The 27,914-nt window shown below is 32.8% G+C and overlaps 2 protein-coding genes and 1 long non-coding RNA gene across 3 annotated transcripts; all 3 read left to right on the top strand.

Moving 5' to 3' along the window:
* Positions 1 to 963: 963 nt before the first annotated feature.
* Positions 964 to 12,798, top strand: LOC129228229 (uncharacterized). The gene is made up of 3 exons (XR_008580904.1): positions 964 to 1,061; positions 5,051 to 5,122; positions 11,190 to 12,798. It is a non-coding gene; the product is annotated as an uncharacterized LOC129228229 (long non-coding RNA).
* LOC129228228 (type II inositol 1,4,5-trisphosphate 5-phosphatase-like) lies at positions 1,102 to 4,094 on the top strand. Its single transcript, XM_054862896.1, has one exon. The coding sequence runs from the start codon at positions 1,233 to 1,235 to the stop codon at positions 3,954 to 3,956; it is 2,724 nt and encodes a 907-aa protein (XP_054718871.1). The 5' UTR covers positions 1,102 to 1,232; the 3' UTR covers positions 3,957 to 4,094.
* Positions 12,799 to 14,321: 1,523 nt separating the features above from the next.
* LOC129228227 (uncharacterized) lies at positions 14,322 to 27,238 on the top strand. Its single transcript, XM_054862895.1, has 2 exons — positions 14,322 to 15,280; positions 26,803 to 27,238. Exons 1-2 carry the CDS (start codon positions 14,525 to 14,527, stop codon positions 26,971 to 26,973), a joined length of 927 nt encoding a protein of 308 aa, XP_054718870.1. The 5' UTR covers positions 14,322 to 14,524; the 3' UTR covers positions 26,974 to 27,238.
* The last annotated feature ends 676 nt before the right edge of the window (positions 27,239 to 27,914 follow it).

Raw genomic sequence — 27,914 nt, 5'->3', positions numbered from 1 at the left:
AGGCTCAAGACCCCCTTAGAAATGAGAACTTCCTTGCTTCTAGTACTTTTTTTCTTCGCAAAAATGTAAAAACATTTCTTCTCCAGCCATGAATGAATAAGTTGTTAAAAATGTCAAATTTTAATGACTCTAATATGTCCTAAAATCTGCTTCCATGGGGAAAATATCCTGCTAAACCATGGTTAAAATATCTGAGTCCCCCTTACAATTTTGCGTACGGGCGCCCATGATTTGGGGAAATGGTCAAAGACACGATACGAGCAAGTAACGATGTGCTTCTCTTTTCTCCTCTCTCGGTTTTCCTCTCTGTCGATTATGTCAACGATTTGTCAAACAAGCATTTTTTTTATTATTATTTTGATTGATCTTGATATGCAAAGGAATACATAACTTTTAAAAGGTTTTGTTTGAATATTTTTCTTCATATTTTTGTAGTCACAACTAACCCCATATTACGCCTCAAAACACAGATTTTTATATATTTTTTTCAAAAATTTTTCTAACGATCCGACTCCTGTACCCCAAAATCAGTCCGACTCCACAACTCTACAGCCCTGACTTTTACTGAAATTGATAGAATAAGCAAAGAAAATAACTTGGAGCCGAAAGTCAATAGAAACTAAATGAATCACAAAAATATTGCTTGATTTAAGCGGGGTTTGCGCGGCGAGTTATGCTCCCATACACTTAACTATCCAAATCTTTTTAGTAGATAGGGACTCTGCGTTTTCATGTACGCACTCTAGTACGTAACAGTTGTGGAAGAATATAACGTTAAAGAAAAGCAGAAGCAATCCTAGGGGTATTTTTTTAAGTTTTGTATTTTTGAGTAGTTAAATTGTTGTTTTTATGGTAGTAAATGTTTCCCAGATCTGTTGTGATACTTTCTTTAAATCGATCCAGCTGGGCCTTGTTCTTCTCAACATTTAAAAGGAGGCAGTAGTCCAACTACTCAACTTTTGCGCTGGGTGGGATCGAAAATTTAAGAAGACAGTGTTGTTTTCTCTTGAAGATGAGAAAAATTCTTCCGCTTGAAATTCGGTGTTCTGCGATATTTTAATGTGAGTGCATATTTTTTAGTTATAAATATAATCTAAACAAACTAATTTCAGTGTATGAAACAGTTTTTGTGATGTGTTTTAGCTGCACTGAAATATCAACCTGTCATGAAAGATAAACAACTCTTCATGAATGCGTACAAACTTAGTTTCGAAGAAATGTAAATTACTTCGATGGCATTAAATATGGATCAAACTACAGTTGTTCAGGGACTTCTGTGTTCTGGTGACAAAGTACTGTTGTGCATTGAAGCAGGTCTTGTGCAGGATTGGGTAAAATCAAATCGAGTTTTAGCACTGGTCGAACGTTCCGGTGAACATGCTGTTTTTGTTTTGGTGCAAGTAAGAACACCTTCATCAAATCCGGGTTATTTAAGCATTGAAAAGGCAATTGCTGTCAACGACAGTTTTAGGTGTGACATTGAAACTTCTGGGACCGACTCAACTGCAGACGACAATGTATATCTTAAGATTACTGGAAGCAAACAAAAGCTGCTTTTTGAGTTGCCGTACAATGCGAAAACTAAAAATTTTGCCTCTCAAGTTTCTAAAGCTTCTGAAACATTTTTCTTAAAAATGGGTCCTCCATCAGATTTCCAGTGGTTAGCAAAATACCAACCGATACCTGTCATAAGAGAATCAACATTTTTTCTCGATGACGTTGAAAGTTTGAACAACCTAGCACTTGATGTGCAATCTGTCAACTCCATAAATTGTGATGATAATTTTTCCGAGTTTGACAATTCATATTTTCCACAGCTCATGGCAGCACACAGTGACTCTGATCTGTCAAAAAGTCAAATGCCGTCTCCCGAGTTTGGTAATTTACCGAGGCAAAGCATTGCTATGGGTGTAACTCCACTTGCAGCCAGAGAAAGTGTGATTCGTCTGCAAATGACCATGCGAGAAGATGATTATGTCTATCTCGAGAATTACACAGTTTTCATGGGCACGTGGAATGTCAATGGTCAGTCGCCTAAGGAATCCTTAAAAGACTGGTTATCGGTTGATCCTACACCTCCTGATTTCTATGTAGTGGGCTTTCAAGAACTTGATCTTAGTAAAGAAGCATATTTATTTACTGACACCCCGAAAGAGGATGAGTGGCTTCAAGCTGTTAAAGCAGGTTTGAATCCTTCAGTGAAGTACAAAATGGTCAAACTTATTCGTTTAGTGGGGATGATGATGATTGTATTTATTAAAGAAGAATTGGCTGAGCATGTTAAAAACGTTGCCGCCGAAACAGTTGGAACTGGACTCATGGGAAAATTGGGTAACAAAGGAGGTGTTGCCGTCAGGTTAGACTACCATCTTACAACCATTTGTTTTGTCAATTGCCATTTAGCTGCTCATATGGAGGAGTGTGAACGCAGAAATCAAGATTATAGCGATATATGCGCTAGAATCGCTTTCAGCCAGTTCAAACCTCCAAAATCGATCAAAGATCATGACCACATATATTGGATGGGGGATATGAATTATCGAATAATGGATTTAGATTGTGAGCAAGTAAAAGCACTTATCGAGAAAAAGTGCTATTCCATTTTATTAGAACATGATCAGTTGACAATTCAGAACAAGTTAAAGAAAGTATTTGTTGGTTTCAATGAAAGCCAGATCAACTTTGCACCTACTTATAAATATGATACGGGAACGAGCAACTGGGATTCCAGTGAGAAAAATCGACCGCCGGCGTGGTGTGATAGAATCCTGTGGAAAGGATCAAATATAAAACAGTTTTCATATCGAAGCCATCCAACCTTAATGTATAGCGACCACAAGCCGGTCAGTGGTTTGTTTCAATCTAAAGTGAAGGTTGTAGATGTTGCCAAATATCGCAAAATATACGAAGAAGTAATGAAAAAACTGGATAAATTAGAAAATGAGTTTCTGCCACAAGTCTCTCTCGACAAACTTGAAGTTAATTTTGACAAAGTTCATTTCATTGAAACAAAAGTACAAAATATAACAATCGCTAACACCGGGCAAGTACCAGTTCAGTTTGAGTTCAAGAAAAAATTGAATGATACAAGATACTGTAAAGACTGGTTGAGTATCAAACCTTATACATCTTTTCTAAAACCTGGTGAAAAATGCGATGTGGATTTAGAAGTATTTGTTGATAAAAGAATAGCTTATAAGTTGAATGCCGGCAAGGATAAAATTTACGATATTCTCGTCCTTCATTTGGAAGGGGGAAAAGATTTATTTATAACTGTGTCTGGAACTTTTGTACCTGGATGTTTTGGAGCATCACTTGAAGCTCTTGTTAGGATTCCCGTACCCATTACAGAACTCCCTGTTGATGAGTTATTTGAACTAGAAAATGCTGTTTCCACTGATTCAAAAATCAAACCTCAGCAGTTTGAAATTCCTAAAGAAATGTGGGTTTTGATTGACCACTTATACAAATTTGGTTTAACTCAGAAAGAGCTGTTCTTACAACCTGGTCTTAGATACGAAATGCAAAAAATCAGAGACAAACTGGATAATGGCATATATGAGCTAGGCTCTTGTTCTATCCATTCAGTGGCTGAATGTTTCTTACTGTTCCTTGAAGCCCTTGCGGAACCTGTGATACCGTACGAGTTTTATTACAAGTCTTTAGAATGTTCAAATAACTTCATAAGTTGTAGAAATGTTGTGAATGAAATTCCAAAAGTTCATCGTAGCGTATTTAGGTACTTAATTTCCTTTCTTCGAGAAATTTTGAATCACTCTATTTCTAACAGACTTGATGGAAAGCTACTTGCCACTATTTTTGGAGGAATATTATTAAGGGAACCTTTAAATGAAAGTCCTACTCCATCCTACAAGAAGGCAAATCAGCAGGCTATTGAAAGAAAGAAAGCAACTTTTATATTTCATTTCTTGATGAATGACCTAGATGAAATATAAAAATATCATTATTGCATCTCTATGATGTGCTAACATACCTATGTTTATAAACTAATTACCTCATTTTAAATAATAGGAACTATGGTAAAATTTCGAACATCACCTACGCTAATTATTAGTTTAAGAGGACCATTTGTTTTACAAAGTTTCTTGTCTGGGAAAAGAAATGAATTCCATTTAATTTTTTTCTTTAAAGCTCATAATTTGATATTTGTTGCAATTTTATTTTCAATACTCTTATTATTTACAACTAAATATCAGCTTCATGTACTTCTATTGTTTTAATTTTTAAAAGTTATATGTTTTTATTAAAATAGTGGACACTTTCATAGTCTTTTCTACATTTTTTTCTATTTTATTTATATAAGTTCAGAAAATAAATAGCTACATATGTTTTACTTGATGCATTTTTACTTGTTAATATGATGTTGTAAAATAACTTGTTTTAATCAGTGAAACATGATCATAATTGTTTTTCCCCTAAACATTGAAAAATTTAATAATCAATGTAATTGAACAAATTCATAAAATTGCAAAGCAATATTTTTAAGCTACAGTTTAATTGATTATTTTAAAAAGGCCGTAGGACTTACACCCTTTCTGAAATAGTCTATTCAATTGAGCCGAAGATCAGATCCAACTCATGATTTTGGAAAGAGTCATTTTTGGAGAATGGGGTCCTAAATGTAATATTAGAGTAAAATAATGGACCTGGGACAACTTTTTCACAACATAAGTCCTCAAAACGCAGCTTAGTCTAACCTTGATCGCTTAGAGGGATTCGCGCCCCCCTAAGCCACCTTCTGAATCAGCACTTGGTTATGCCCCTTCCTCAGTGCAAAAACATTTGTAACCAACAGTTCTTGAATAACAACTTGGCTGTTACATTTTGAGTGTTTTGCACTTCTGAAGAGGCTCCACTATATCCTTGAAATAGGGATTTAGAGTGGGTTTTTTCCAAATTTGTGCTATATTTATGTTAATTGCCTTGTTTTATTGAACAAAATTGCTTTTTTTGATTAATCATCAATTGTAACTATAAGACTGAAGAAAACTCATGATAAAACAAGTGTTCATAAAATCTCTTTTATCAGAAATGTTGCATAGAAATATACAGGCTTCTCTTGCATTACAGTGATTTGCTCATCAATAGTTTCTACACAAAGGTAACCATTTTACTTATAGAATCTTTTTTTTTATTAAAACATTATACACATTGTATAAAATTTAGTATATTATACATAGCAAATATAAGGAAAAGTTTTCCCAATGTTTTTCCACTACTTTGGTTTTTTCTCCCTTTTTTACAGGTTTCTTTTTTTAAATCAAAATGTTTATCATTGGCCAGTTACCTTAATTTCAATATCCATGCACAATAGAACCTCAATCATTCATATAATCCACGTATTTAGAGCCTGGGGATATATTCAGTTTTGTGATTTTTCGAATAATAACTGATCTATTTTTTTTATTAAAAATTTTAAACACAAAGTTATGGCAGTCATAGTAGAGTATAAAACAATTTGCACAAAATGGTATATGTGGTTTATCATGGTATCTTAGATATTTCACAAAAACATTCATTAGCTTAGTTGGAGAAAGTCCATAGCAAAATCCTTTGAAATACTGATTGAGATGTTTGCTGATGATAAGAAGTTGAACTAACGAATTATCTAAAGCATATCCAATAAATTTATCACTTTGTCTAAGCAGTTTATTATGTACTAGGGAGGCATCAATAAAAGATAATTGGCTGATTTTAATTTATAATATTACTATTACTACTTTGTCTTCTTTTTTTTCATAACCAAAATCAGTTTATAGAGTTTAGGGGGGGGGGGGAATATATCTGCCTCTAAAACTTCGAAATTTTCTCTTTTTTAATCATTAGAAAAGGACTAAAAGAATAGATTCTCCTCCAATATTTAACTTTTATCCTCCTTCAAAAATATTTTTTGGCTAGGCCACTGTTCAACTAGACATAATTCAGGGCTCGAAATTAACAGTGGTTTGCTTGTTCCGAGACCACAAAAAAATCAACCAGGCCACAAATATCCATCAGACCAGCAGAATATAAATTTCAGTGGTCCATCAGACCAATTAAGTTTTGTTCTTGTTTTATTTATTTATATAGAAGCTAAACAGCTTCACATACATAGAGGACTGTACACAGCGCCTGTCCTCCAGACACACAACGGAAAGATTTACAACACAAGAGAAGGAAGGAAATAAGACCCAGGGCACTGCGGAAATTGAACCTATGACCTCCGGCATAGAAGACAAAGCGTCTACCTCAGGGACACTACTGTATTATCCGCAGGCGGCCTATAATTCGCAGATCCTAAAATTGGCCTGAAGAAAAAAAAAGCTTTGTATAATCCGCGGATAATACAATGTAAAAAAATAAAGTTTGAGTTTAACATACCATTTGAGCAACTAAACTAAAAACGTGAAAAAGTAATTACTTTGAAGGCATAATCAAAATTAATCTGAAATATAATCTAAAATATAATGATTTCTTTTTGAAATCTTGATTATAGTATGCTAATTACTATCAAAGTCAAGACAAAGGAGCAAACAGTCTAATCTTGTGCGAATGACTACCTATTTCACTGTAATCTTGCTTATTTTACATGACCTGAATTGCGGAGAGGAACATTCAAGCAACATAAAATAGCCAACATACAGGCAGGCAGCAAGGAAGAACAAGCATGCTCCGTAAAATAAACAATATTCAGTCGGCGTACGGTCTTGATCAGTGAATTCGACTGTAAAAATATTGAGGTTCAATGCGGTTGTATTAAGGGGAAAAGAAAAATCACAGATAATCAGCGGCTGCATATAATCTGCACCTCATAAACATTGCCATTTTTGGCAGATAATCCGCGGATTATACGCAGGAAAATACGGTAAGGTCCCTTGTTCCGTTTTTCTTTTCAAAAATTCTAAGGATGACAAATTTTTAAAACAGTTGAGAGAAAAGTTTGCATTGTTATTTAAAATGAGCTTAGACCTACAGCCCATTATTAGTACTCTTATTGTATTTGCACTTGTGTAAGTCATACCGAAGGATGATATTTTAACCTTTTCCAAACAAAACAGAAGTCCTAGTGCTAAATGGATAAGAGACCTTTCTTGTTGCAAAACATGCCAAGGGGGATAGGTGCCATCATAACCCCCCGCCCATGAGACTCAAAATTGTATGTATGAACACACATACAAGGGTTTAAAACTGCGCTTTTAGTCCTCGAATTTCAAAAAATTTCATATGGACAAAAGAAAAATTTCTCGCTTTGCCACTGACATCTTATTGAACTCTGGACTCCTAACTTGAAAAGCTTGTGCTTTTTTAGAATTTAATTTTGAGGAATTGTAATATTGTTTGGGGTTTAAAATTATAGGATTTGTTTTTTATCCAAGACTCCAATAACTTATGAAGTGAACTCGTTCACTTACAAAAGAAAGACTTTTTTTGACATCCACTAAATATAGAGCTATGTTCATAATGGCAAGGATTGATTTGTCCCATAAGAGAAAATCATAATAGCTTTGTGAAAAATAATTTGCAAGTACTTAATTTTAATATTCTTAGTATAAAATGTATTTGAAGAGCATAATATGTCTCTTTGGTATTGTAAATAGCTTTTTAATCATTAATTTTTTAGGATACTGGTATGTCATGAGTATAAATAAGATTAACAAAAGATAGTCAATAGTGCTTAGGTAAACTATGACATACTATTAATAAAAGTTAAACAGTAGAAATCTTGAACATTTATAACACTGCATTGTAGAGATGCATATAAACTTTCATGTAAATGAAACCTTGTAATGTTTAGGATAATGTAGCATACTCAATGGTGTTGATTTTAGTGAAATGTATTATTAAAAAGTGTAAAGATTTGTTTCTAACAAACTCTCACTCTTGTACATGTTTATAAAAGCATATTTTTACAAAACTTTATGCGTAAATGCAAATTCAATTTGTAAATTTTATCAAAAAACAAATTGATTTGAATTGTAAATAGTTTTTTCAGATATTTTTTCCCAAGCTCACTTTATTATGAGATGTTTTATATTTTTTAAGCATGTGCACTTTCATTTTTGATTAAAATTTTGATAATGTTGCTATATAATGTTGTTCTATCACCAGTAGAATGCTTAGGACATTAGTAGCCATGGGCAAAATGCATTTTATGGATTTCCAAATTATTTTCCATACTCAATGTGGGTTCTTAAAATTTGTGGGATAAAGTAAAACAACTCAAGGTGGTAGATCATACATTGCAACAAGCAACATCACCAAACCTATGTAGAATATCTCTTCGCTAAGAAAAAGTTTTTTCTTGAGTAGCTCAATATTTTGTACTGAAAAAGGGGTGGTGCTTCTTAAAACTATTAAAATGTATATGCAATTTTTGAATCAAATTTGTCACCAAACAACATGGGTTTCACTAGGGGAATAAAATTGTTTCAGTAGCTGTGTAAAAATAATTCTAAAGCAATGAACGTACTAAAATATTCTCTGGAACTCAAAGTTAATTTACATTTTAGATTTAAATTCCAGCTTCAAATATATCGCTGTTTAGGTATTTTTTTCCCTTTGTTCTTGTTGAGTGATTTTTACAGCAATCGGCAATGATATAAATGTCCACCAATCAAATTCTATCTTCTGTTGTGAATATCTCATTTAAGAAATTCTTACTCTCAGTTGATATATAGTTGTACAAAATTGTTCTAAAAGTGAAATTGTGTGATGTGCTTAAATAGAAAATATATTGTTTACTATTTCAAAAAAAAAAAATTGTTTGGCATTACAAATTCAGTTATAAGTTTTTTGTAAAATAAGAAGCAGAAAATGTTTTAAAAAGTTATATTAATCAAAAACCATAAGCTTTGAATTTGCTTTTCTTTTTTAAATAGATTTTATGGCATCCCTAATAAAAACTAGACATTTTTAATCCTTTTTTGTCATTGAAAATGAAAAAAAAAAGATATGAAAGGGACATCGAGATCAAAAATAATTACATGTAAATTTTGTGCTTCCAATTAAAAATCCATCCACTTAGTGAAATGAATTAAAGTAGTTATTTAGATGTGCCTTCAAATTATTGTACATTGTTTATGAGAATTGTGTCATATGGTTGATGTCATTGAAGTCTTGTGTCAAATGCAAATCAGTAGAGTCTCGAAGTTCGAGGTTCCATTTAATCCAAGACGCTTTATTTATATTTTAAAAAGAATATTTTAGTCGCTAAAATAAATATTTTCATTAAAATCTGAAAATGGAAATTTTACTACTGTAAAACTAATTAACTGCTTACAGTAAACAATAAAGACATTGACAATGGATTGAGAGGTTTGTTTCAACAACTCCCAAAGAGGCATGAAATATTCATCGACTACAGGATATGTTCTCAGAGATGCCTTGGAGATAATGATACGCAAAATTAACATTGATTTTCGACAAAGAATGTGTTAACATTCCTTTTAGAGTATCTGATTGCAATTTAAAAAAAAGGTGCACAACTCGATGCCACATAAATTTCATATACGAAATTTAAACCTTTTGCAAATAACTTTTTGTGTTATGCAAGATACGTACATACGCACTCATTCTGGAAGATATACAGAAAAGTCGTCTAAATGGGTTCAAGCACAGTCAAACACATGTTTTGGTTGCCTAAAACTGTGCACATAACATACTTGCCAACTCTACTGTTTTTAACGGGAGACTTCCGTTTTTTGTTTCCATCTCCCGATTTCCCGTTTTTTACAATTTTCTCCCATTTTTTTAGTCATTCATCAAAAAGTTTCACTTTCTTCTCAATAGATGGCACCCCTTTTTATTCTACCAATGTCAGGGAATAGGAATTTTTCCAATTAATACCTCATTTAGTAAAAAATAATTTTTTGGAAGCTTTCCACATTGCATGTTCAACAAAGCACGTGCTTTGCCGAAAATTGCAGCAGATTTTAATCTTTTTGCATCTTGAAAATATTTCAATTATTTTGAAACTTTAAAGTTATTTTACCATGTGCTACCCTATGCCTACTTATTATATATATTATTTTCATTATATATTGATTTTTTTTTTCGGATTTTAGGAATTAAATTTTGGTAGCTACTTTTCTGGAAAAGACTGGGGAATGTACATAACTTTTAGCAAGTTCACTACTTATTATTAGGTTTTTCCTTTGCAGTATGTTTTTCTTGCTGCTACCAATTAGCTTACATCTGCAAAAAATCCCCATTTAGTGGATTTCTCCTGTTTTTTTTTCTTCGAAGGTTGGCAAGTATGACATAAATACGTACCGACATCATGAAAAACTGAAGTCAAAATTTGTTTAGATGCAATTAAAGCGGAAATTTGGGTATTAAATTTTTCACGAAGAAAATACTTCCTTTTCTTTGTACTAAGAAGTAAAATGTGCACCTCCTTACGTCGTCCGAGTAGTCTGAATTTTCAATCTGGAAGAATTTTCCGGATAATCGGTGTTTTCAGTATTCCGAGGTGATATGATGAACTCGAATTTTCGAGACTCTACTGTAGTAATGAAATTGTTTGGACTTTCTTTGTGCACAGTTTCTCCCAAAAAATACTAATAGCTTAGTTAGCTAAACCACTATATTTTGCCATTTTAATCAAAGTCAATAATTGACAATCATAGTGCATTCCTTACTATTTTTATGATCTCCAAATATAATATTAGTAAATATGTGTGTATTGCATGTACATTTGTAACACATGTACCAGTGCATAAATTATGATGCATATTAATTATATTCGAATTTTTCTCTGGATCTGCTTAGAAAAATTTTAAGCAGTTCTCCTTCAGCTTTTAAAATGTTTTGTTTAATTCTTCTGTCTATACTGCTTATTTGGAGGATAATGTTGTTTAGCAAACTTTGCAAATTTATTCCTCCTCCCCCCCCCCCTCCTTTAATTGAAACATTATTCAGTTTCTTTGAATGTCCATTTTTTTTCGTTAATCAATTTTATGATCCTAAGCTTTTGTAAAGGTTCTCAAAATTGATGCTAAAAATAATGTGATAGAAAACAAATTTTTCATGCAAAATTGAATTTTGTTTTGAAACTATAGTTATAAGGCGATGGTGTAGACTAACTTATATCTAAATGAGCTCTACTGTTTAGGGTTCATCACATTTTTTTCAAATTTATCATGACCATTTTGCATAGTTTAGTACAGCACTCAATTTCCTTTCTCAAGGCATAGGTGGCTGTGGACTTGTTGACAATCAACAACCATAGATTTAAAAACTCCAAAGAAAAGGTCCAATGATGTAAGACTCGTTGGATCTGCTGGGCCTATTCACCAGAAAAGAAATGACTGAAGTAATCAATTTTCTGAACCCTTTAATAAAAATGTGTCATTCTTATGTTTAGTATTTTTATTAACTTTGAGCCATCAGTTGTTGTACTGGGCTTTTTCTTGAGCAATCCCGAATTGCTAATTTATTACCCTCACTTGATGGAAGTTGACATCCCGGGTCACTTTTGTGTTCTGGGCCTCAACGAGCTTATGCTCCTCCTGGCCCAATCGCAGCCATGTCTCTGGGTGGTGGCATCCATAAAACCCAATGAGTAAGGTCCTATCATAATTCGTAATTGCAAGAAGTATAATTTGAATTCAAGACTTTAAAATTCAAATTAATACCATGGGCTGGATTTTAAATATTGTTTGCTGGATGTTCTTTTTTTTTTTTTTTCCACTGCCATCAGTGATTCACACAAATAGCTCACAAAATTTAAGTTTGAATTTTGGAATACCTTTACATGTTTTAAGTTGCTGTTTGTTTGCCAAAATTATTGCAGTGGCTGGACTGGTTTTCTGTAAATAAATTTCTATCATTTCATCAAATGAATATTCTTTTAACAGAGCAATGTTGCTTATATCTGTCCAGGGACCAGCACTGCTATCAGTACATGATATATAACACAGTGCACAGTTATCAAAGTATTCAATTGGAAGTTTAGAAATGGATATCACTTGTTAACTAATGAACCCCATAAATGGTTATTTAACAATTTTCATGAGATACAAATAAGTAAAAATATTAAGAACATAGGAACAATGATGCTTTGTCCAGAGAGACAAAAATGTATGAATTGATTTTGAAAAGAATTATGACAAAGAGACTACCTTACTTGAGATAGCATGTTAGACCACATAACTGTTGACCAGGACAGTTAGACCTGGTGGCTGTTGAACTGGTCTCGAGAAATGAGATTCTTGCTTTTTTCTTTAAATTTTTACTTAATACAATTTTATTTATGTATGTTTTCTTGTTCACTTGTAAGCATATATTATGCCCAAGGCAGAAGATATGAAACAAAGATTACTGTGTCAGTACTATGCAATTTGACGTAATAGAAGAAAAATATTTTTCAGAAAATTTATGATAATGTGGTTTAATAGTTTAAACAGTCGTATTTTTTTGCAGTATTATTCATTTCTTTTTTGATTCAAAAATTGTCTTATAAGCTATTGATACAAATTTTACTTATTGCTTTATTAATAATATTTCATATCTTAAACTTAATGTGTATTTTTAACATGTATGTCAATAATTAATTTTTATAGAATTTATGTTTTTACACTACTGTTTACAAGCATAAAAATTATTCTTTACTTGATGTATTATGTCTTGCGTTTCATGTTAATTTTAACTATTATTGTTACTACCTTCTATATCATGTGAATATAGCAATACCTAAACTCATGTATTACTTGTAAATTATTCCTCTATCTGAATATAATAATACATTGAATGTGTAAATACATCAGTTATGTGTGCCATGTATTTAAACCAGTGCAATAAAAGTACTTTATTTAATGCTTTCTTTCTTGATTTTTTTTATAAATTTCAAACATATCTTTTTTTCTTCTTTTGTTTGATTCAGACTTGTAGATGCAGAACTTCTCATGAAGAATTTTTTATTTCAGATTAGTGAATCAAGAAGTAATTTTAAGTGATTTTCAAAACTGGTAAGTTAGTTAATTTTTTGCATGTGAATCTATATAACAGAAAAAAAAGTTGGATTTACTTTATATTTGCATCGTTTTCGCTCTTGCTAATTTTGATTTATAAGAATTATATTTTTATGTAGTGTTTATAAAATGCTAAACCTTGCAATTTAAAGTCATGAAATCATTTTGCAAAATACATTGTCAGGTCTTAAAACAAACGGTACTTCTCTGTTAAGTCTGTAGTCAGGACCGGATTTGGAAGTGTGGAGGCCCCGGGGCAATAAAGGAGTGGAAGCCCCTAATCAGGGTTCGAAAAAATCATATTTTCGAAAATATCCGATACTTTGATATATATCCGAATATTTTGATATGTATATAACAGATATTTTCAACCCGTGACAGAATATTTATGTAAAAATTTTATTATGGGGGCCCCTTTGTTGTGGAGGCCCCGAGGCAGTTGCCCTGCCTGCCGTCCCTTAAATCCGGCCCTGTCTGTGCTACCAAAGAATCAAGTTTGACAGTGTTGCTATCTTCAATTAGGCATTTGCTAGGTAAAATTTTCACCCAGCTAAGGGAAAAATTCTAACCAAACTGATAGTTAAAGATGAGATTAAGTCAACACACACACAGTACAGTCATCCCCACTTAATCAGGTAGCGGATAATCGAATACCCCGCTTATAGGAATATAAATATAACGGCAAATCTAAAATCCCAATTAGATTAGACGTACCAGTAAAAGTCTCCATTAACACAGCTAAAATCAGCGATAAAATAATCAAAGGGGGGATTTTAGGGCTAGAGTAGGTAAGACTGCAGGGGGCGCCCCTGCAGTCTACAGACAATATTGCTTTTAAATAAATTATAAGATTGAATCCTTACTTTATTATTATTATTTTTTTTTTTTTTTAAATAACGAGCAAATTTTGGGTGAAGAAACATTTAAATATATTTCTTGTTTACTGGGATTACCAATATTCAAAAACTCTGATGAATTTTAAGAAAAAGTATTGCTGTGTGTATACTGACTGAACCCCATCTCTGGCTGTATTAAAAGGTAATTTTTTTAAATAAGCAAGAGAAAGTTTTTTTTAAATGGCAAAAAGAAGAGAATAGTTAATTTTGTTCTTTTTATTTGAAATTATTACAGACACTCTTCTTGTATTTGTACAATAATGATCCTGGTTCACAAAAATATAAACAGTATGAGCACCTCATACTAAAAAAAAAAAAAAAAAAATCTTACTATGCATATAAAATCAAAATAGTACAATATTAACCTAATATTTTTTTAAATTGTTATTATTTATTTATTTTTTGAATTATTCCTAATTGTATTTTCTTGTCTTAGGATTTGTCAACATGTCGACAAGATATTTAGAGAAATTTGTCTTCAAATTTCTTTTACAGCCCCAAATTTTTAAAGACACAATCAAAAGTTCCTATCATGAAATTTTTATTCATCGGCAATCCAAATTAAATTTTAGCATTCTGCATAATGAGAACAAGTCCCTGAGATACTTATGTTCTTCAAGCTGTAGAGCAGTACACATAAATAATTTGAAATTAAATATGAATTCTTTTGATGAAGTTAATAGTTTAGCTGATTTCATATTATCTGAAAATCAAAATGAGTACTCTGAAGAAAATAGAGAGGAGTTAACAAAAATTCTTAATTTCTTAATTCATCATGGATGTTCAGTAAATGATATAAAAAAGTATTCAAAACATCTTAATATCTTGAATTGTTCCTATAACAAAATTAAATTACTGGAAGAAGTTCATTCAAATATTTTAACTTTGTTACCCCTTCTATCATTGCCCACAACAAGTTTATACTTAGCCGTGAAGCGGGCTAGAGAGGAAAAGGTTAAAACTAACGATTTCCCTGATAGAATATCATATTTATGTCATCACTTAGAACTGTCTTCCTCAGATTTGATTTCAGCTTTAACTAAGCATCCAGCTTTACTAACAATGAAATTTAAACGCCTGGAACAAAAAATGAACATTTTAAAAGATGCTGAAATAAGCACAGAGTACATAGTAAAAGATTTATGGATATTCAATTACAATGAAAAGCTATTAGCCAATCGCATTCAAGCTGCCCAAAAAGCAGGAGTGGAACCAAAACCATGGATGTTACGTTGTTCGGAAAAGTTTTTTGAATCAATGCTGGTAAAAAACTCTGAAACGCAACGCATTCTGGACGGGGAAGATGAAATTAGTTATCTTGCAAGAAAACTGAATTGCAGCAAAGAGTATGTGGACTACATGATGGAAAGAAACAAGCTGCTGAAAACTATTAACATTCCTAAACTAGAACAGGTAGAAAAAAATTATTTGATTGTGCTATTTTTATGTTAAAATATTAATGACTCTAAAACTTCTAATAAATGTAGGGGAATGTGGGGCAAAGTGAAATGGTGAAATATTTACTCTGCTTTTAGCGCCACCTATCTAGTAATATTTTATTAACATATGTAGTCTATTTCAGTCAGGGGTGTGTGCAGAAGGGTGACCAGGAGTACCATAGTACCCCCATTAGTTAAAAAAAAACACGACGAGGTTCAAAGTCCAGAGTACGAAAAAAATTTGCTGTAATATGCACTGCAGGCGGCTGTGGCTGACTTGTTAGACAGCCTCTTCATTACACACCCAGCTTTTATCATTTACTTGCATTAATGTTATGATTTATTTTTTAAATATGTTTTTATGAAATGGTGTGACAGATAGGAAGAATTTGTTTTGGGATATCGAGTCGAGTTTCTCAATTCAAATGGGATTTATTTTTGACATCCTCTAAATGGATTTTTAACCCTCTTTACATGAATGAAGTCCATTTATTAGAAAAAACTTTCTTAAGGAATATCATGCTTTTCACAAAAGAAAAATATAAAGATGCTGGGAAAATTTAAGGTGCTTTATGCAGGGGTCGAAGTAGTCCTATATATCCTATATTTTCAAAAAAAGCATCAAAATTGTCCTATATTTCCTATATTTTTCAAAAATGTCCTATATTTTCTATATTCCCTTTTTTTACCCTATATATCTTTTAAAAAGAACAGTAAATAAACTTTCTGACATCGGATTTTTCGCTGAAAGTACGTGCCCGAACGAATTTCAAATTAAAAAACGCAACTGACTAAATCCTGCAACAGGCATCTTCTCTCATTGGCTACAGCAATGTGACATCACTCTATAGTTGGTGGAGTTTCGAGAACTAAGTCTGAAGTTAGTTTTAGAATTTTGCGTTTGGGGGGCAACAGCCGTTTGTTTTGTTTTCCATCATTGGGGTTTTCGCTTTTGTTGGTATAGGGGCCTTGGTGGTCGTGTGGTTTCGCCAACTTGCTTTGTAAGCAGAGAGGCGCAGGTTCGATTCCCGTCTGTGGCCATGAGTGTTCTTTTATTCCTATGTAATTTACATCTTTCATGTGTATTTTCCTGGAAATAAAATATGGAAAAAGGTTGTGGATTATTAGAGGTAAAATCTTCTCCGCTGAGAATAGCTTATATACCCCAATGTGTGTTACCATAAAGCAAATCAAATCGTTGGTATATTTTTGTGTTCAGTGCATTTTCTAATTGGAATTTTCTAATATTCTTTTTGCAATTTTTTCTTTTTGTAAAATTTTGGGATCATCGAATGTTAGTTCCTTATGACGTTAAAATGTAGTTTGTTGTATTAAGTGGAATTACAATGGCGAAATCGCATCGCTTAACACAATTTTGTGTGGAGTGATTGAACCAGGAGGACATTAATTGTACAACTTTTGGTGCATGTGCACTAAAGGAAAAGATGATTTTACCGCTTTTTGCCATTTTTGCAACTGTTTGTCATTTTGCAACCATTTGAGGCAGCATGCTAAAACATTCAAGCGTGAAGAAAACGTCAGGAGGATCCTCCTCAAGCTCTGTTTGTTCTTAATAGAAGTGGTAAAAGGTTCAGTTTAGATATAAAATCAAATAATAGTGGAATTTGTACTTGGGTCATGAGTGAGGAAGAAAAATAAAAATCAGCTTTGTTCAAATTTTGTTCAGTTATTTAGTCTATAAAGTACACTTTTTTCAAAAATTATTCTTTCAACTACAGGAAAGTCATTTGAGATGTAAGTTATAATTTTGTTTGAGGTTTTTTTTTTTTTTTTTTTTTTTTTGAAACAAAAACATTGATAAGAATAACTAAATAATATATGATATGTATTATTTCTTTTTTCATAGCAAAATTATTCATATAATGTGTCCTATATTTGTCCTATATTTTTTTGTGGAAAATGTCCTATATGTGAGAAGTCGGTCACTTCTACCCCTGTTTATGCGATCAATTAACTTTTTTGTAAAATTGTGTGGACAATATCTCAAAAATTAACTTTTAACCAATATTTATTTCAGTTCTAAACTAGAAAAAAATCTGATTGGGAAACTTTAAATTCTGTACAAGAACTATTCAAATGAATATTAATTTTTGCTGAAGTTACAAATGGTATGAGGGTGTGTCTCTACCACATAAAATGAAAATATTATGTTGTGAAACTCAACTTTTTATTACTGAGGATTTGCTATTACAGCACACTAACACATTCTTTTATATGAAAAAACTAGTGAATATAAGCTTTGTAGGCTAATGATGAAGCAGAAAAACGTTTTGCGTTTCAGGTATGTCAATTTCATACCCCAAGTCACTTAAAACTCCTTATATGCTTCATTCTCTAAAATGTTTCTTGTTGGAATGCACACACACACAAGGATGCTTTTCCCTTTCAATTTCTCAGGAAGATGGAGCTACCAAGTTCATTTCAGTGATAGAAGAAAACAAAAATCTTTGCAGTCAATGCCACCAATTTCATAAACCCAATAATTGTCAGATATTTTTCAATTATTTTTATACATTCACGACGGTTGTGCCACATCTTCCGTTGATTATCGAAACTTTTAGGCTCCCTGGTACTGTGGTACCCCCTTACTGAAGCTCTGCACACGTTCCTGATTCCAGTTGAGTATAAATTACCTCTGAAAATCACAAAACATGGTAAAGTCTGACCGCGAAAAGTTGACTCTTCACTCCGCCTTCTTCCAGAAGTGTCCATTTTCCTGAAGGGGCGATACCGAGAGGAAAGTTGAAGACTGAAATTGGCAAGTACGTTATTGGGTTTAGAGCTTGAATACATCATCTTAAAATTTAAGAAATTAGCCAAAGAGGTGAAACATTTCATTTTTTTGCGGTCAAGGCTAGAGCCGCTACATAAATACAGTGGAGTCTCAAAAGTTCGAGGTTCTGCTTAATCCGAGGCTTTATTTATATTTTAAATTATATCTTTTGGTCGCTAAAACAAATATTTTTTATTAAAATTTGAAAACAGAAGTTTTGCAACAGTAAAATTAATTAACTACTTACAGTAAATAATAAAAAGAAATTTAGAGAAAGAGAGAGGCGCTTGCTTCAATAACTCCCAAAAAGGCACGAAATATTAATCAACTACAAGATAGGTATTCAGAGATACCTTGGAGATAATAACTTGATGTGCCAAATTGATGTTGATTTTTGAAAAAGAATAGGTTAACATCCTTTTTGGAGCATATGGATTGCTGTTAAAAAAGGAGGCGCATAAATCCACGCCACATGAGTTTCATATACAAAATTTAATTTTTTTACAACTAACCGTTTTTGTGTTATGCAAGATACATACATACGTACACGCTTTGATAGATACAGAAAATTCGTCGAAATAGTTTTGGGTGCAGTCAAAATGCATGTTTTGGTTGCCTAAAACTGCGCACATACGTATCGGCATCGTGAAAAACTAAAGTTTAAATTCGTGTAGACGCAGTTAAAGCTCAAATTTATGTTGAAGTTTGAGTACAGTAGACCCTCGTTTTATGCAGTTTTATTTTAGGCGGTTTAAGATTTGACACATTTATTTTATTTTACGCAGATGAGTTTCAATTTTATGCAGATGCGGCAATGCAAACAGATAAAAATTACCCCTCTTTCAAAATCCAAACGCCTAAAGATTGCAGATTACCCGTAATCAAATGCATTTTAGCATGCTAATAATCGAGCTTGGGCCACTGGAGACATTTTATGCGATTGGTTCCAGAGTCCTTTCCAGAAGCAAAGTTATTAAACTCACACAGTTCAGAACTCACTGGAAGAAGAGCTTTTAGGAGTGACATAGGAGCCAAATTGAACGAGGATACCGACGTCGGTGACACACAACCAAAAATGTTCACATTGAAAATTTTGAGCCATTCTTAGACAATAGAAATGATATTTCTGATTTGTTAGTAAAAGAAGATTCTATCATGAAAATGACACAACTGATCATGAATGTGCTAATGCTCTGAAAAGAATTACAGAGAAAAATTCTTAATGACTGCCAAGAGACTATCATAGACAGCTCCTCTTTATAAACAGAACACAAAATTAATTTATGTTTTCTTTATGCATGTTGTACATAAAAATCAATATAAGTACACATTTAACTCATTATACAATTAGTCATAACTAGAATGAAGTATTTTTATCTACGGAACCTAACCCCTATTTTAACACTACTATTAGGTCTCAATTTACACGGTTTCAATTTACGCGGCATTTCCGTGGTACGTGGCCCCCACATAAAACGAGAGTCTACTGTAATAAATTTTTTGTGAAGAAAATACTTCCTTTTTTTTGTACAAGGAAGTAAAATATGCCTCTCTTATGTCATCTGAATAGTGTCAATTTTCAATCTGGAAGAATTTTCCAAATAATCCGAGTTTTCAGTAATCCTAGTTGAAATCAGCCCCAATTAACTCAGATTTTCAAGACTCTACTGTATAAGGACCTTAGTCAAGGCAAATGTCTCCTTGGATTGGTTACACGCTACGTAAGTGGGTGGCTCTTGGTTTAACCTTGTTCAGCAGCCATTGGTCGGAGAAAACAAAGCCTCCTATAATTAACTTGAGTTGAAAACCGACTAGAGTAGAGTTGCAATAAAGAATGCTAAGCTTGTCATTTTTACTTTTTGGCCAACTCAATACAGTTATTGCTGAAACTTTTATTTTGCAGGCCTAAATAGTCCCATAACTAAAAATATATATATATATACAGGGTGCGGAGAAAGTTCTCACAATTTTATTACATATTTCAATACGCTGTAATTAACACATAATTCAACAAATCAACAAGTTAAAGCAATAAAAACTCTTTATTGAAACAATACTAATAACATTAAAAAAAAAAATTATAAAAATTGTTCAAAATTGGCTGCTTGGGCTTTAATACATTTACGGAGCCGCAGTCTGAAATTGCTGACGATGCTCGCGCACGCTTCCACCGTTATCTCATTCCAGGCACGCCTCAGAGCCGTTTTGAGCATGTCGACCGTGGCGCATCGTTTTCCCCCGATATTTTTTCCTCCGATTGACCACACCGAATAATCTATCGGATTGAGGTCCGATGAGTTAGGGGGCCAAACATGCGTGCCCCCAAAAACCTGGAAACAGATTTTCGCAGATGGCAATTGTCGATCGAGGCCGAATGCGCAGGAGCCCAGTCTTGTTGGAGTGTGAATCCATCTTGGTCAAAGTGTTCTGTTGCCCATCGGCCTCAGTACATCGTATAGAACCCGAAACTGATAGCTCACAGCATTAATTTTGACGTTTCTGTCAATGAAAACAAGCGGTGTCTTCCCAGTGGCACAAATGTCAGCCAAGAACCATTACCAAGCCTGGAAAGTGACTGTGTCCGATGATTTTTGCATCAGCGGTCTTCTTCTGACCCTTCTAAAGCAGTTGGCGATGATTTTGATGGTTATGTGTGGGCTCAATGGTGAAGATCTACTCATCGGTAAAGAGAACCTTCGAAAGGCGAGCACAAGCGGTCAAGCCAAGCATCCGTCGAGCTTTTATCGATCTTTTCTACTTCATTGTGTCATTGAGGAAGTGGAGGCGATTGATCTTGTAAGAATGAAGTCCCAACTTGTTTTTCACAATGGTTCGGATGCTTTTTTGGCTGATCTCCAGTTCTTTGGCCATCTTTCGCATTGAAGGCTCTGGATTGCGACGGATGTGACAGCGGATCTTCTGCACATTCGCTGGAGTCGTTGCAGTGGTTGGATGACCACTCCGTGGACGCTTGGCAGTCCCTCCAGTCTCCTTGTAGCGTTTCACAGCGTCATAGACTGTTTTACTCTTGAATCCAGTCGTTCGAATAATATGGGTTGTTTTCATTCCCTTGTGTAATCCAACGAGAGTAACACGCACATTTTCATGATTCATAGCTCACTAACTCAATGAACTTACAAAGAACAAATGATTGAACCTCAAATACTTTAATGCCAATAAACAATATGTGCCAAATAAATCGCCAACATATGATTTTAATGCTAAAAAAAACGTTTTAAACAAAATTGTGGGAACTTTCTCTCCGTACCCTGTATATATATATATATATATGTATATATATATATATTATATATATATATATATGTATATATATATATATATATATATATATATATGTATATATATATATATATATATATATAATATATATATATATATATTCCCCCCCCCCCCATATCGCAGAAATATTGCTAAACTCTAAGTCTTTTTTTCCTTCTCTACCTATTTTAAAGAATGGACTTTTTTCCCTCAAATGATTGACAAGGGTCATTTGTTTGCAATGGGACTATAATACAAGCAATTTTCAAAAATTAATACTCATATTGTAATATTTTTTTGTAAGTCAAAAATTACTTTTGTTATTATTAAATAATGAAGTTCTTGTTATTAACATTTTAAATATTAATTGAGACCTTCAGTGAAGCATTTATTTTTTTAATACTAAGCTTATTTTGATTTTAAATGCCTTGTACAATTAGTCAAGTGCATGTGGGGCAAAGTGAAATAGTAAATTTCATGTACCAATAAGTATATGAAATTAACTATTTCACTTCAATCTTTTATCAAATCACTTATGTATTTGTTTTTTAATTAATTTATTTACCTTTCTTCATTTAATAATTCCCCTTATTTATTCATTCATTCGCTTATTTTCTTATTTCATTCACTATTTTATTTTTTCTCTATTTATTTATTTATTTCATTTCCTTATCATTTGTTCATTCATTATTTTATTTACTCATTCATTTGATCAAAAATATATTTGATAATCGAATGGAAAATATTTTGATCAGAAAAGTATTTTATTTTTCACTTTTCCCCCCATGAAAAAAAAGTGGAAAATCCCCCCCCCTTTTTTTGGAGGTAGAAATTTAGTGCCAAAAATTAAAAATGTTTCAAATAATGCTACATTTGGCACTTAAAAACGTTCTTTTAGTATATAATGCAATGTAACTACAGTGGGATTCCGCTACAACGCAATCCGACTTAAGCAAAAATGGCTATAACACGAGTTTTTCATGAAGAATGAATTTTTTTTATTGCTGATGCAAATTGCTCCCCTGCAATATGATTTTTTTAGAAAGAAGTCACGGAGCCTTAGAATGGGATTTGTTGAAACTAAATATTGGTTTTGTGAATGGGCTTTCGTCCCTTTAGCATCACTTAAAACGGAAGCTCACACACTTTGCCTTAAATTAGTGTACTTGTACACATAAACCGCTCTGATTCCTTACTGCTCTGATTTCCTTTATTTTCATTCTACATATGAACGTCAATAAATTAGGATGGCTCCCAAGCTTTATTACTAAGGCATTTAAATCCCTTTGTGCTAGGGAGTGTTTCAAAACCTTGTGCAAGCAATAAACAGTGTTGAAAATTTCAACTTGGAAATAGTACTGGAAGCAGTACACAATTGCCTTTGCACTGCAAAACATTATTAGAAATCATGAAAACAGAGACAACCAAAACCAATGAAAGTTGGAAGAAAGGTCAACCGGATATCGTATGGGCCTTGCTCCAGAAGACATTCACCGTGAAGCAGTTCAAAAGGCGGTGGCTATAGGCGGATTTAGAACTGTGTTCCTGGGGAGGCAGCATTTTTTTTTTTTTAGCATTATCAGTTGTATTGATTACAACTGGCTGGATTTAGACTTAGCATGCTTCTAAGCTTTTTCAGGGTTTGGGTCTCTTTAGTAGTCTGGTCAACTTTTCTATCGGTGGGAAAAAAGGCCATTTTTTAAAGTCCCCCCCCCCCCCCATGCATTACACATAAGGTCTAAGGTGGAAAATGGAGTCCTTTTTAAGTAGGGGATAGAATATGTTCAATTTTAGGGGGTCTGGTGGTTTCTCCCCCGCAGGAATTTTCGTAAAATAGATACAAAATTCTGCATTTTGAAGCCCTAGAAGAGGTAATTGGAACTACTAAAATCTCGGAGACAAATAGCAAAACACTCTTTTGCAAATTATGATAATACACAGTAAAAATAGTTTTTGGGTTGACAAATCAATTACCGCAGTTCTCAGAGAGAAAAAGCGAGAAAGAATAGAAGATTATGCATTGGTTTTTGCTTACTTTGGCTGTCGGTTCAATTCAACCAGTTTTTGATCACGTCTCCAACCCACCGACAAATACAAAATGATCAATACTAAAAAAATGCTTTAAAAGAAATGGTGTATAGTATTAGAAAATAGGCCCAATTGAACGATTCATAATTTATACACTTGATAAGAAATAAAGTTGAAGCACTTTGCTTAGGAATTTCAAAGACTCATCTAATCCGTTTCAAGGACTCGAGAACAGTTAAAATTATTTAAAGCACTTAAATTGGCCTTTCCAGTCTCTGAAATTTAGTACTTGATTGTACTGTTTTACAGTATTGTTCTAACTTTATAAGAAACAACTATTTTAAGTTTGGGATCTCGGTGGCCGAGCGGTATTGCTCAGGTTCGATTCCCGCCTAACTGCCCTGGGTGTTCGTCTGATTTCCTTGTATTGTAATAAATCTGAATTGTGCTATCTGTCTTATGTGGTCTGAGCAAAAGTCGGACTTCCACCATAAATGGGGCTCAGTCAAACGGAAGCCGCTCATATTAGCCTCAAAAGTTGATTTAATGCCTTTGTTATTCATTACCTTGGGTGCTCCAAGGGGCATCAGAAACAACAACATTTTAAGTTCAAAAGAAAAAAAAATATTGATTTCTCATTACAAACAACTTTTTATTTTCAATTACAAGTAGGGCAAAAAAGAGGGGGAAAAAAGAGGTAGTGCTTTTTTTTTTTTTTTTTTGTTTCCTTCTGGGCTGAACAGATTAACAATATGCAGAAGAAGTGAGATAAACGCAAGTAATACAAAATAATTTCCAAAATTACTGCCTTGGGGATTAAACAAACAGCAATATATGAAACATGTGAGTCACAAAAATTTATCTTAAGTAATATGCTACAGAAATGTCAGAACTATGATTTTTATATTTTTGATGCAAGATGTGGCAAGGAACTAAATTTGACACATTTCGGCATTTCTCCCCCCCCCCCCTTCATTTGTTTATAAATTTTTAAATTTATGGTTTGTATCCACACTTTTCCAAAATTTCAAGGTTTTCAAGCACTTTGAAATGGAATTTATTTTTTCAAGTACTTTTCTTCTTTTCTTTAAAGAACAAATCATGAAATTTTCCGGAGTTGGGGGCCTTCAACAAAGCGGGTGCCCTCAACTATAGCTTGTTTAGTTTATAGGTAAATCCAGTTTTTTTTTTTAAATCTTTGTTTTAGTTTACAATTTCTTGAAACAGTCGTTGATTATTTTAAATATAGCGACTGATTACTTATATTTTCACTCATATACTTGCTCTAATGGTTTTCAATTCAAAGTAGTCGTTTTCAAACACATTTCAAGAACCCAGTAACAGCTTTACTCTTTGTAATGCAGTGTTTGGTGCCCCCCCCCCCCCCCCATCAAAAGGACAGTCGCTGTTCTCTTCATTTTCACTTCTAAACTTTCAAAAAAAGAAGAAAAAATCATGATTTTTTCTTTTCACATTTTTGAAGGTGCGTTGTTACCATGTATAAAGTCCTCCCAAGACTGGGGGGGCATTGACCCCCCTCGCCCCCCATAAATCCGCCCATGGCGGTGGCATTGGCGAAGCACCTCGGTGGGGAAGGCTTCTCTGATATGAAGGAAGAGAAGATATAAAAGAGCTCATCAACTGCCATCACGAAACTCTGTCAGATACTGACCTAGCAGAATTTGTCAAATCTGTAAGTGAGGAAGAAAGCGAAGAAGAGGAGCTTGAAAGGAAGCTGCCCAAACTGAATTTTGAAGTCCTTAACAAAATGAGCACATACGCAAGAGAAATGCTAAAACTGTCGGAGACGCAAGATCAGAATATGATGCGTTCCCTTACCTTCGCTAAACACTTTGTGTCTGCTATAGCTCCTTATAACAATTTACTTGTATTAGAGAAGGAAAAACTAAGGCAACCAAAAATAACATCCTTTGTAGTAAAGGTGACTGATCCACAGAAAAAAACCCGGGACGAAACTAAAAATGCCGAAGATGAACCATCACTCTTCCATCTTTGTCCTCTTCTTCTGACGAGTTTCTTGACAGGCATTTGCTGTCAGAAGACTGATAAGAGTCTGATCGCGCTGCATAAACTATCGTTTTCTTCATTTTTTAAAATTATAATTAAGTTTACTATATGTAGTGTAATGTACTAAATTTAAGTACCATACTGTTTTGTTTCATGTCTCTGTCTCCTATTGATCTTTGATTTTGTGCTTCATAACCATAATTTATGTTAAATAATAACTCTTTTTCTATAATACAGTAAAAAGCCAGTTCTTTATAAAAGATACAGTGATATACAGTCGGACCTCCATATATCGAAGTAGCAAATTGCCGGAAAAAAATTCGATATATAGAAATTTCGATATATGGAAACGATCTTATATTATCATCCTAAGTATCCTAAAACATTAAAATAATAGCTAATTTTTGTGCATGAAACCCAATTTATAATTTATACAAGTATGGGATTAAATGAAAGTTGATGATTAAAAAATTAACAGAAATTACATTTTTACGCCAACCATACATCTTCATATTCTTTGGCAATTCAACTTGATCGCAACATTAGGGGATTTTCGTTTTAACGATGTGATCGAGAGAAAAGTAAAAAATAAATCTACTTAACTTGAATGATTTTTACTGAAGCTAAGAAGACTAGAAATGATAATCAACAAACAAAAGGGATAATTTGGAAATGATTTTACAGTGTTACTGGTTACAGCTAAGATTTGAAATAAACTTGAGGGAATTTAAGAACTTCATAACGGAACAACGACTTAACTACACACCCTTCAACCCCAGATTTCTTATGAGTTCCGTAGCAACCTTTAATGAAAGTAATTTTCTCCTCTAACCTTCATTTTTCATGAGACAAACAGTCTAAAATGGAAAAAAAAAATCTACGAATGTCTCGAAAAAAATTTCGATATATAGAGATTTTTTTGATATATGGAAACAATTTTTCTATATAATAAACATAGAAATTTGCTGGGATTTCGATATATAGAAAATTTCGATATGTGGAAGTTCGATATATGGAGGTTCGACTGTATAATGAAGAAATGGGTTGAAACAATGGGGGAGGGGGTTACAAATGTCTAAAATAATTGGGTATGCTTATAAAACAATCTGAACATACGTTGTTCCACAACGTAAAATTTCGACTTACGCCAGGGGCCTTGGAACGCATCCCTGGCGTAAGTCAGGATAAGACTGTATCGCTTTTTTTTTTTGCAGAGCAATGTTTATTGAATCTGGCATTCTAAGTTCATTGCACCTTAAAAAATGCAAATTTTTCATTTTTTACAGTTTTTTTTTTTTTTTTTTTTGAAATTTTGAAATACTTTTTGCATTTTACCTCTTAAAATGCCTATTTTTCATTTTTTACAGGTAATAAATTTTCTTTTTGAAAAAGGTTACACTCCTCAAGAAGTTAGATTGTTCCCAAGAGTCTTCTGTTCAAGTGTAAAAACACTGGAAAAGAAATTTGAAAAATTTAAACAGATACGAAAGACACTACCAACAATATCCCAGTTATGTATATCTTCAAAAAAACTTTGAAATGTCACTAGAAAGAAACAAAAACTAATGTTTCAAAACACAAACTGATTTAAAAATAAGAAATAAAATTGTCCCAACTCATGAACTAGAGATGCAGAAGTTGATTTTAAAGTGACTGATTACTATCTTATTATCATAGTGTATTAAAATTTATGTTTAACACATATTTCTATAATAGCCAACATTGAAAATCTTATTGTAGACTCACATTGTTTTCAAAAATTCTCTAATGAATTTGTGTGCTTTTTTAATGCTTAATTTTCACTAATCATTTCAATTTAGCTTCTTAGAATTGGATCAAAGCATAATAATGTACATACACATAAATAACTTATTTCTGTTCATGAAAATCATAAATTTTCTTTGATTACCTGTAAATTGTTTATTTCACAGAATATAGAAACCAGAGGGAAAATTTCTTTAATACATTATTTTGCTTAAACTTTTAAGTTGCTTGTTAGCTGTGTTAGTACATAAAACAGTTGTGTAAGAAAGTTTTAGATTTATCAATTTATTTGTACAGGTTGTGTAAGATTATGTATGCCAATGCAAAACATCTTCGGAAACATTAGCAAACCCATAGAATTATCATATTATCAGCTTTAAAAAGTTTTTTTCAATTTAAGTTTTGAAGAAATGGCACTCATAATTTGTTTTGAACTTTTAGGTATAGTATACTGAATAAAATAATTTTTTCATACTTATGCTAGGGTTTTTTTTTTTTTTTTAAATTAATGAGGAATTATGACTAAAGTGTTTTAATTCTAACCCTTGGCATAAAAATGAAAGCATATAATAATTTACATTAACTGATTAAAAATAAAGCATTGAAAAGCATAAGCAAGTCTTTTGTGGTTAAAATTTAAGAAATCTTATAATACTGAAATTTGTATGTTAATTTAAAATTAGTATGTTAGGTTTAAAACCTGACTCGTTCGCTT

Source organism: Uloborus diversus, chromosome 8 (genome assembly GCF_026930045.1).
Source record: "Uloborus diversus isolate 005 chromosome 8, Udiv.v.3.1, whole genome shotgun sequence".
NCBI lineage: Eukaryota > Metazoa > Arthropoda > Arachnida > Araneae > Uloboridae > Uloborus > Uloborus diversus.
Note: the sequence above shows the minus strand (reverse complement) of the source record. Positions and strands in the feature narration are given on the sequence as shown.

Bases quoted from the DNA above. Each gene is read 5' to 3' on its own strand.
- LOC129228228 (XM_054862896.1), top strand. From the start codon at position 1,233: ATGGCATTAAATATGGATCAAACTACAGTTGTTCAGGGACTTCTGTGT.
- LOC129228227 (XM_054862895.1), top strand. From the start codon at position 14,525: ATGAATTCTTTTGATGAAGTTAATAGTTTAGCTGATTTCATATTATCT. The intron at 15,281-26,802 runs GTAGAAAAAAAT...CATTTTTTACAG, and splicing joins ACATTCCTAAACTAGAACAG to GTAATAAATTTTCTTTTTGA.